The 11,148-nt window shown below is 33.5% G+C and overlaps 2 protein-coding genes across 2 annotated transcripts; one reads left to right on the top strand and one right to left on the bottom strand.

Moving 5' to 3' along the window:
• Positions 1 to 1,348: 1,348 nt before the first annotated feature.
• LOC105771446 (ER membrane protein complex subunit 7 homolog) lies at positions 1,349 to 3,994 on the top strand. The gene is made up of 7 exons (XM_012592920.2): positions 1,349 to 1,485; positions 1,746 to 1,792; positions 2,288 to 2,396; positions 2,683 to 2,746; positions 2,844 to 2,960; positions 3,053 to 3,161; positions 3,567 to 3,994. The coding sequence occupies exons 1-7, from the start codon at positions 1,421 to 1,423 to the stop codon at positions 3,656 to 3,658; spliced, it is 603 nt and encodes a 200-aa protein (XP_012448374.1). The 5' UTR covers positions 1,349 to 1,420; the 3' UTR covers positions 3,659 to 3,994.
• A 1,662-nt stretch (positions 3,995 to 5,656) lies between these two features.
• On the bottom strand, positions 5,657 to 7,415 carry LOC105771494 (phosphopantothenoylcysteine decarboxylase subunit VHS3). Its single transcript, XM_012592979.2, has 3 exons — positions 7,076 to 7,415; positions 6,303 to 6,361; positions 5,657 to 6,219 (listed from the first exon to the last, which is right to left on the bottom strand). Exons 1-3 carry the CDS (start codon positions 7,193 to 7,195, stop codon positions 5,865 to 5,867), a joined length of 534 nt encoding a protein of 177 aa, XP_012448433.1. The 5' UTR covers positions 7,196 to 7,415; the 3' UTR covers positions 5,657 to 5,864.
• Between the last annotated feature and the right edge of the window lie 3,733 nt (positions 7,416 to 11,148).

Genomic DNA, 11,148 nt, shown 5'->3' with positions numbered 1-11,148 from the left:
TCATTGTTCTGACACTACTGAAAATTGGGCTGTTACATAACTTATTTAGCAACTTTACTTTGCAAACAATGTAGAGTTATTCTCTCTTTTGCAAAATTTATCATATTTCCTATAGAGTCTATATTTTCTGGTGGTACTCCAGCTATTTTACTATGTTTATCTAGATAAGAGACATATTTTTATATATATCTCATCCCATGGTGGTGGTAATTTATGAAAATATTGATTTTTACAAAATTCTATATTTTCATTTTTAGTTTTGATATTCATGAAGAAATTTTTAGAAAATTCTTCTAGATATCTAATATCGCATAATTTAATTTTTGATGAATATAACTAGATATATTATCTTGATCTTTTTGTCAAAAACAACCACAAAATTCTATTTTTAGAATAAAATTTAATCCTTTTAAAATATCGTTGAGAGTTCCTATTTGGTTGATTAACTGCCCTTTTTGTTTTTTTCCTTTCTCAGATTCTTCCCATCGTCCGAGAAATTGTAGAACATCTCCTTGAAATGTTCCAACAAAATAATTTAAAATTTTTTCCTTTGACCACGTATTGTTATTGTTTACAACAATAGTCATAGATTGTGCCCAATCATCTATGTTTTTTCATAGTCTGATATAGGAATATTAGTTAAATCTAAATATATTCCTCCTTGAGCAACATTTTAAGGTCACAAGGGATTGTTGCGGAAATCTTTAAGAGTTCTACAAGAGTAAAGGAAAACTTTTTATTATCTATCTATGAAAAGTAAAGAAAGCTAATATTACAATCGATGCCTTCTTTAGGCTCTTTCCTCCTCTATTTATAATACAATTACAAAACTCTATTTAATTCTTTTTTGAATCCCGCACAGTTTGTTGATAAGAATCTTGTATTTATCATGAACATGGTTTTTTTCATATTGTATAGTTGAATTAATTGTTTCTTTCACGTCATTGAATTGCTTTAATGGTAACTTATCTTCATTAATAGTTACTTCCATCATTTATTGATCTGATAATAGTTCCACTTTGTAATTTGTTTGCATATGGATGCCTTGTTTTTTAATTCGTTTCTCTTTCTACTCAGCTGCCTATTATCTATTATGTCAATAGTTGTACTCGTGAAACGCTCCATTTCACTTAACGACTATTACCCATCCCCACTCATCAAAACGCACCGTATTGTTCTCTACCCAAAACTCACCGTTAAAACTTAAACACTAAAACGCTGAGCTTTATTAACAGAAAATAAGACAGCCCGTAACCAAATAAGCCCAATTCAAGGCCCACTGAACGTTGATGAGAGGCCCAGATTCAAGTGAGAAGCATACAAATAAAAATTCAACAAATTCTAAAAGGCTGGGAAAACCAAGAACTCTGTACTCTTTCTAGTTTTCATCAATTGTGGAAGCTCTCAAATCTCGGCTGCTATGGCACCCATCGCACGGTTACTTTTGCTCGCGCTTCTCCCAACTGCACTCACGATTTCATCAGGGTTAACTCCCTTCTCTTTCATACTCTCTAATTTTCTTTTTAGATCGCTTTGAAAAAAAAAAACCTCACCGCCATTGAATTCTTTTGAAGTTTAGATTTTTTGTTTTAATTTAGAAATTCAGTTATTGACTTTATCACGGTAGTCACCTGGTTCATCTCAACCTAACGTCAAGTAAATTTGTTTCGTTTCTTAATTAATTGCTCTATCGTATTTGGATCTTTTATTAGGTTTTCAACTTGTTTATTTACCTGTTTTGTCAGGTCTGGGGATGGGTACACCATCAATGGTCGAGTGAAGATCCCCCAAGGTAATTCCCCCCTCCCCTCTTTTTTTAGTTTTTGTATTTGATTAGATTATACTGGTATTTTGCAAATTATACTGTTATCTAGTGATTTCGGTTGTTTTGGATCTTAGCTACATTCTAATTTAGTGTTTTTATGTGACAGTTTTTATCTCAGTTTTAAAATTGAAGTATATACTATTGGTCTTTATGCTGATTTCCATTGTGTAAATAAACGGTGGTTTATTAACCAAAGCAGTCTTCGTATAAATGATTAGATATCTGTGAATTTGTTTTTTGAATTTTGATTAGGGCTACTTGTGTAAGACTTTTGACAAGCAAGATCTTTAAATCATTACACAATCCCATTATAGGTTTTGGGAAAACATGAATTCATCCAATAGAATCTTTAAACATCAGTGCAGAATATACATTTGAGAAATTAACCTTGGTTCATGTTCTTTTGTGTTATTTTATCTTTTATTTAATTTGATGTAGATGATTGATCACTTTATTTGGCAGGTCTGGGTACAAAAGGGTTTGCTTTGCCTGGAAAAACGTCAAATGTCAAAGTTATACTCAATGGTGGCCAAATTGTTACTTATCTGAGACCTGATGGATATTTTTCATTGTATCCTACTATTTATCAATTGTTAAAAAAAATTGAGGGTAGGGTTGCTAAGGTTTGAACCCGAAGCTTTCATTCTTCACAAACCTCCGGCCATTTAGGCCAAGAAGTTGTTGGCAATTCTTATGCATAGCTCTGGTGGAAAATCCAAATATTTTAGCTATTTATTCTTTTCTTTTGTTCTTTGTAGACTGTTTTTCTGTTAGTAAATAATGTGATACATTATAAAATTGGTGGTAGTAAACCTCACACTGGAGTATTATAATTCCTTAATATAAATTGCCTACAGTCAGAACATACCAGCAGGGACTCATTTGATTGAAGTGGCTGCTATTGGCTATTTCTTTTCTCCTGTAAGATTTTTATTTCTTGCCTGAGTCTCTTGACTTGTAGTCATTAAATGAATTTGACTTTTTGTAATTAACGATAATGACTTTCGAACTTGCTTAGGTTAGAGTTGATGTTAGTGCTAGAAACCCAGGCAAGGTACAGGCTGCATTGACAGAGAACAGGAGGGGTCTCAGTGAATTGGTTTTAGAGCCGTTGAGAGATGAACAATATTACGAGGTTAAGGAACATTATTCTATTTGTGTTTATGTTTCCTTTTGTTTTCAGTTATTATCTTTCTTTTGCTTCATGTTTATCCTACTTTATTGCAGATTAGGGAACCCTTCTCCATAATGTCGGTTGTGAAAAGCCCAATGGGTCTCATGGTGGGATTTATGCTGGTGGTGGTGTTTTTAATGCCCAAATTAGTGGAAAACATGGGTAAAGTACTCTACTATTAGTTCATAACTTGGTAGTTTTCTTGAAGTTCCGACTTGCAGTAGATTTTAAAGAGTTGATTTTTGTGGAAAATACGCTATTTGATTACTTGCTTGCAATTGTTCTTTCTTGATCAGGATAAAATCTTCTATGTTACCTATTCTTTTAATCGTATGTATAATATTTGAGCTGCTATTCATTTTTCCCAAACATTACATTTTTAACAATTTATTCTTTTCTAATTCTACAATTTTGGCAACTTTTTATCCTTAGTTTTACAGATACAACTTTCTCTTTCATGTGCTTCTACATGCTCTTGCCCCTCTCCACATATGAGATGATATATATAAAGGATGGCTAGGAATTTCGTTTTTGCTAATTTCATCAATCTGCTGTCTGTTGCAACAGATCCTGAAGAAATGAGACGAGCACAAGAAGAAATGAGAAACCAAGGAGTTCCCTCCTTAGCTAGTTTGTTACCAGGAGGTGGGAGGAATTAAGTGTTTAACTGAGGAGCAGGAACTCCGAGATAATGGTTTGGCAAAATCAAGGGGAGGTTCAAATGTCGAGCTGGATTGGTCTTCTACCCTGATATTCATCTTTTGATTGCAGAAAGAAGGGATGATACCTTTTGAATTCCTGGGGGCATCTCAAAGGTTAAGTGGTGTTTTACTTGATAGTTGCAGATTTTCAGAACTTATCATGGGATTTAACTTGTTATAACATCTATTCATTGTTGTGATGCTTTGATGTCATAAACAAAGAAGAGTTGAAAATTTATTGTTATAGACATTATCCATCTATTAAGCAGTCCGCTTCTTAGCCTTTCGTTATAACACGAGTTCCATCATCCCATTGAACAAATAGTGCACTCTTTGCAAATGTTATGATCACGTAACCTTTCCTTTCACTATCTTTGCCAATTTCTCTCATTATTTGCAAGTGTAACTTTTCTCCCTAATCAAAAAAATCAATATGTTTTTTAAATTTTGAGTTAATTGAATCGGATTATTCAATTTTTTTAGTCAATTTGAATAAGTAATTCGGTTTTTCGAGTTTGAGTTAAATTGAATTTACAATTCAAATTACATATTGGTGTAAATATTTTATTTTGTCATCAATTTGAAATGAGTACATTATAAAAAATTATAAAATTTCATAAAAATTAAAAATTATAAAAATTTATTTTAAGAAAACTTGTGAAGAATATATATATATTTTAAAATTCTTATATAATGATCTTGAGGGCATATACAGACTCAAATTTTATTTCACTTAACTTAGATTGAAAAAAAATTAAATATGAGATAGAATGATAAAATAAAACTCATTAACTCAACTAACTTAAAAAAATTTCACTCAATTTGATCAAACACTCACCTGTACTCCCACTATATAAATTTACATGCAGCACATTCACCACAGTCGTCTTCTTCATGACTAATTTGATTTTCCTTTTCACAGTCTCTCAATAACGCCCAAATTTACTAATTTGTTGTGTCTCTCACTATACAAAGCACCTTCTAATTTTTATATTAATTTAGAACATAATGACAAATATATGTATATATATTAAAGATGCCACAAAATCTCAAATTAAATGGCTTTCAATGTGCAAATTCTGCTCTTAATACTGGTCCACTTATCTTTACAGATTGAAGATTCGCAAAATCTTCCCATCTTAAAAAAGTTTGAACAATTGGTCCAATTGTTAGAAAAGAAAAAAAAAACATTAAATAGAAGATGCATCGCCAAGGGAAATTTAAAGCCATGGTTTGCTCCAAAATTATATTAGTCGACACAGATGTACCCTTACCAACATCACAAACCTTAATCAAAACAATGGCTTCTTCCAGTAGGGTCTTGTAGCAATTCTTGTTCTGGGTCTTGTCGGCCAAGGTAAGCTACCTTGTCTAGTATAGTTACCAAGATTTTGTTCATGTAGCGATCAAGATTGTTTCAGACTAGTTGGTCTCGAGGGTGTTTTTTTTTTGGTAATATAAATGCAGGGTTTTGTGTTTGCTCCTTGAACGACATCATTGTTGGTACAGTGAGAACAGGAGTACAGGTACAAGGTATGGCTGAATGGAAAGTGACAATTATCAACAACTGCAAATGCGCTCAACATAAACTAACGCTTTCTTGCGATTCCAATCTCGAGAAACTGTGGATCCTAATATTTTTCAGAAACAAGGCAACAATTGCCTCGTTATCAACGGCAATGCTTTGAACGGTTTCGCTTCAGTTAGTTTCGCCTATGCCTGGGATCCTCACTTTATTATGTTTCCTTCTGGATCCATGGTTGACCCCTGTTGAAAACAATTCCATTTAGTTTGTAGTTAGAACAATAAATGCTTAAATATGAGGCTCTTATATCCTACCTGAGTTTAATCAATAAAACTTAAAAGATTGCATTTCAGTCCCTCTACATGAACAAAAATCCAGATTACGGTTTTCAAACTAATCCAAAACCTCAAGGGAGAAAGAGCAGACCAATCTGTTTTAAAGGTTGTGATACATTAACCCTCAAAGGAGAAAGTCATACAAAGGAGTAGATGAGTGAAGAGTGAAGCAGAAGTTATATAATGATACAATGAGTGTATGTTAGGAAATACCAAACATGTCTGATTTCCAAATTGTCACAATCTCTAACATCTTAGCTCATACCCCCAAACTCAGCAAAGACTAAACAAGAAACATCTTAGGTCATTTTCGCTTTTTAGCCGGTGGCTGAAGCTCTTCCTCTTCTTCATCTTCTTCCTCCTCTTCCTCTTCTTCTTCACCTTCCTCGCCATCATCGTCGTCGTCGTCGTCGTCGTCATCGTCGTCATCATCTTCGTCCTCTTCTCCACTGGCCCCATCTCCATTGGCATCAGGTTCATCTTCTGGATCCCCTTCATCTTCACCGTCTTCACCTGATCCATCTTCCTCCTCACCTGCATCTTCATCTTGATCACCTGCTGCTTCATCTTCCTCATCATCATTGTCATCATCCTCAGTGTCACCAGCATCCTTGTTCTCCAGACCAGGCTTTCTCACTGCAAGAAGAGCAAGCAGAAACCTGCAAAAGCAAATCGAACGGTTTTCCCCATTCCATGGAAGAAGAACAAGAACAAGTTAGGCAAAATGATTTATGCAACTAACCCTGCATATGCTTCAGGCTCTTTGATGAGGACATCAATTCCATTAGGCATAGTTCCCATCTGGAAAAACACCAAACTCGTGCTGAGGATAAAACAAGTGTTCTTCCAAGTGCAGTTTGTGAGCAATGTGTAACAAATAAATAAACAAGCATTTCCCCAAATCAGACGACGCAACTTTAGAACAAGGAGAACTCGAAATTATTTGGTTGTCATGTGAGTGAAAAATAGTATCTTAGAGCAAAGAACAAAGAAATAAACAAGCATTTACAGCAAATCACATAGAAAAATAAGACAATTAACAAAATAAAACTGTTCTTAAATCCTAAAAGTAAGGGGTTGAATCAAACAATGCAACTAAACATCTTAATTAAGTTCTTCCTTGACATCCTACTACTACTAGTACTCGGACTCCTCATTTTTCTTTAAATACTCATGTACGACACATGGATTCGAGGATGCATACTCTATCCCACAATCATACCCAAGTCTGAGTAACTTAGTCCTACTAAATTCTATGAAAATTAAATATTCTAGACAACCTATTAGGCAAAGCAACAAAATCCCCAGCATAAAAAAATAGGAAAAAAAGTTTAGCAAAATTTCAAACTTCAAGATTTTAGAACAATGGAATCAAATCTTCACAGAAAATTTGTCAATTTCACATTAAATTAAAGAGAGAGAGAGAGAGAGAGGGAGAACCCTCATAAAACAAAGAGCAGAAGAAACCAGTGGCTCAAGGAGAACTAAAAGGCAAAAAAGGAAAGAAAATTATACCATCATCAGCAACCAAGCGACTGAATTTGTAACAACAATGGCGGTCTCGACAACCATAGCTTGCAGTGCAAAGCCCACGGAACTGTCCAACATGACACCGTTTGGAAGTGGAATTTCCATTTTCGTTGCGTATGGCAGAGCTTAGACAGGAAAGGAGCGGAAAATCAAAAGAGGGGTAAGTAGCAAAAGGAAAGAGAACCCAATTGAAAGAGAATGTTAACGATTGAGAATTAGGGTTTTATGTTAGGTTTTGAAGAAGCTATAATCAGTAGGTATCGCTGGAGTACTTTGGTCGTAGAAGAAAATATCAAAAGAAGGTTTGATGTCAGAGATAATGTGACAGTCGGTTTTGGGGGAACGGATGACTGTTAGAATTCACACCGTCTGATTTGTTAGGTTTGTCTTTATCCATGATCTATGTGATTTCTAATGAAAAGAATATTTACTTAATGCTAAATTTGGCCTCTCAACTATACATGTTTTGTTATTTTGATACCTAAACTTTTTTATCTCAGAAAGATTAAATTATCTTCTATTATTTAAATTGATCCACTATGTTAAAAAGATAAAATCAAGGTTGTCAAGTGATACTATTAAAACACATCAGGTCAATTTTCTTTTTAGAAACAAATTCAGATGTAGTACAGTAATTAATTAGGGTTCCTAATCCTGTGCAAGTTGTCTCGTGGTCACCCCTCTTGCCAATCTATGTGTTGTATGAGTGAGATGGTGTGAATGTTGCACAACAGAAATTTATAGTGCAGCACCCAACTTCTGAATGTTTGCAAGGATAGGTCCTAGTTTCCAGTGGACCCTGGCCTTGCTTGTTAGGATTGAGTTCCATTGTTGATTATGTTATATAAAGCAAGCATGTTGCATTCGTAAGAGTGCAATTTACGTAAGATCCGGCGAGTTAAGAGTTTTTTGCTATGGATTGCAGAAATGCTTTTGTAGTGTATGATCTTAAAAACAGGTTAGTTGATGTAACCCTCTGGTGCCATTGCAGCCCCACAAACTTCCATTTCGTTGTTGTATGCCAGGGCCATGAGGTTTATGAAAGGAGTGGGAGAGAAGTAGTGAATATGCCAGGTGCCACATGCATGTATGTTTGCATTCACCCTTATTTCCAAATGTAATGCCCGTGGGATGGCAAACCACACTGCCCTCGTGATGAAGTGTAACACCCCTAACCCTCATCCGTTACTGGAACAGGGTTACGAAGCATTACCAAACTTTACAAATTAAATACGGACATTTCCCAACTTTTGTTACACATATTAAAAATCAATTATATAACACTCATATTGTCCCTTAAATGGACCTTCGAAGCCCAATGTTCACCTTAGAAGTGAATTGGGACTAAACCGGATACTCAGGGAATTTTTCCTAAAATTTTAAAAATTTTATTAGAAATAAGGAACACATGCCCGTGTCTCTGCCCGTGTGAACGAAAATAAGCCATTTTACAAGCCATATTTCTCACTCAATTTCATGTCTATCTACAATCAACACTACATATATTAACAAGCCATAATTAGACATTCAATACAAGCCAAAATAAGTGGCTAAACTCAACACACTACATATAAGCCATCATTAAACAAAAAGCTTATACATGCCATTATAACCAAAATCAAAACATTCAAAAATACCGATAGAACCAATGGATAGTGTGATATATCTCCGACAAGCTTCCAACCCAATCAAGCTTCCGATAATCTGAAAAATAGAAGAAAACAAATACACAAGCAATGAATGTTTAGTAAGCTCGTATAAACTTTAATCATAATACTTCATTTTCAAATATAAAATTTATACTTATAAAAAATAATCTAATATTGTTACAACAATACTCATGAAGTTATATTTAACAACTCACTAAGTGAATAAATATACAGTATCACTTATACATAATATTCCTAGCATAGTATGATTTTAAACAACTTTAACTCTTCCAAAATTTATTTATTTTCACTTGCGTTTCTTTACTTTCCACGCTCATTCCATATGCATAACACACCAGTCATAAGCATATCATTCAACCATAGATACAAGATAGTGCATTTAAACATAGACCTTTTTCGAATTAATCACACGATAATTCATTTTATAAGAAATTGCATAGCTAAAAACTTACCACTCTTTCATGAGCACAAGTATATTTTCATTTGAGTAATTACCCTTTCAACGCCTCATATATTAAACATATTACCATTTAACTAGTAACTTGGCACTTGTCTAAACGTCAACAACAACACTTGTTAGCATACTTGAACATATTTCATATAAATTCAACATTGATAAACTTATTTTATCAACATATCACACTTGAGTTTATTACTCATCACAACTTACATAATTTCCATGTATCAACATATCAAGATATTGATATATATACATATCATGACACATATCATTCTCTTATTGTTTCTTCATATGCATATATCATCCAAAAACAACTCATGTTATTTTACCATTCGAAGAATGACTTAAGGATATGAGTACATCGTTTTTAGAAGCCCGAAGGCTGAACAGAAGCTCATGAGAGCTAAACAGAAAGTAAACACGAAAGTTCGCAACAAATGCTGAACCTCGATTTACTTTGGTAATTTGTCGTCAATTTATCCTTTACATTTTCCGTCAATTCATCATTTACATTCATAATGTCATAACCCAGTTATGGTCTTATCATCAGAACGCCATAACCCAGCTATGGTCTTACATATAAACATTGTCATGGTCCAAATATGGCCTTACGTTCATAGTGCCATAACCCAGTTTGGTCTTATCATCAGAATGCCATAGCCCAGCTATGGTCTTACATATAAACACTACCATGGTCCAACCATGGTCTTACGTTCATAGTGTCATAACCCAGTTATGGTCTTATCCGTCAATTCATCCTTTACCACAAAATGATTGTACTCAATCCCGCGTTCAATCCAAATTGAGTATTAAATTCGATAATCTATTTCCAATAATAATTCAATTCTAACAATAGAACACACGCATATGTATAATATCCATCACCAAATAACATTCAGTTTAATCAAAATTATATAGAATATAGTTCATACGAACTTACTGTAACACCCCAAACCCGGTCCAAACGTTATGACTGAATCTAGCGATGTCACATTGTAACACCTCGTACCCTATTCCGGCGTCGAATACGGGTAAGGGGTGTTACAATGTGACATCGCTAGATTCGGTCATAACGTTTAGACCAGGTTTGGGGTGTTACACTTACCGGCTAAATTACAGAAATACCAAGATACATAGGCATTTTGGTAATTTTCAATTTCCTTCGATTTTTCACCCGATCTTGATCTAAATTAATATTTCATTCAAGTTATTAATTTAAATTATCAAACAATTCATTTCATGCAATTTGGTCATTTTTGAAATTTTTACAAAATTGCCCTTAAAATTTTGCTTTTATTTAATTTAGTCCCTGGGCCCAAATCATGCAAATTAACCATTTTTAATGCAAACCCATGCTAGAAGAATATTAATGGCATTCAATACAGCCTAATTTTTCAATAATTTTACAACAAACCCTTATATTTTTACTATTTTAACAAATTAGTCCCTAATAAAAAATTCATCAAAATTACTTAACAAAATACTTTTAAATATCAACCAACATATCAAATTCATCATTTAATAACTAAAATCATATATATTCATCGATGGAAACATTCAAAATCTTTAACAAAATAAAAAACTAGAGTAAGATTTAGTTGGACCTAATTGTAACAATCTCAAAAACATAAAAATTACAAGAAACGAGTAAGAATTGAACTCACATGAAGAAAAATTGAAGAACCAGCTCAACGAGCTCTCCCATGTTTGTTTTTGAACCGAAAATTGGGAGAAGAATAAAGAATTGCCTAGAAACTTTCTAATTTCACTTTTATTTTATTTTAATTTCAATTTAATTACAAATTTGCCATTAATGGCTTTATTTTATTATATTTTTCCATGTTATGCCGCCTCATCTTTTCATTTAGGCATAATTGCTATTTAGGTATTTCTTTATTTATTAATCAAGTCATTTAGTCATTTTATTA

Source organism: Gossypium raimondii, chromosome 7 (genome assembly GCF_025698545.1).
Source record: "Gossypium raimondii isolate GPD5lz chromosome 7, ASM2569854v1, whole genome shotgun sequence".
Classification (NCBI taxonomy): Eukaryota; Viridiplantae; Streptophyta; class Magnoliopsida; order Malvales; family Malvaceae; genus Gossypium; species Gossypium raimondii.
Note: the sequence above shows the minus strand (reverse complement) of the source record. Positions and strands in the feature narration are given on the sequence as shown.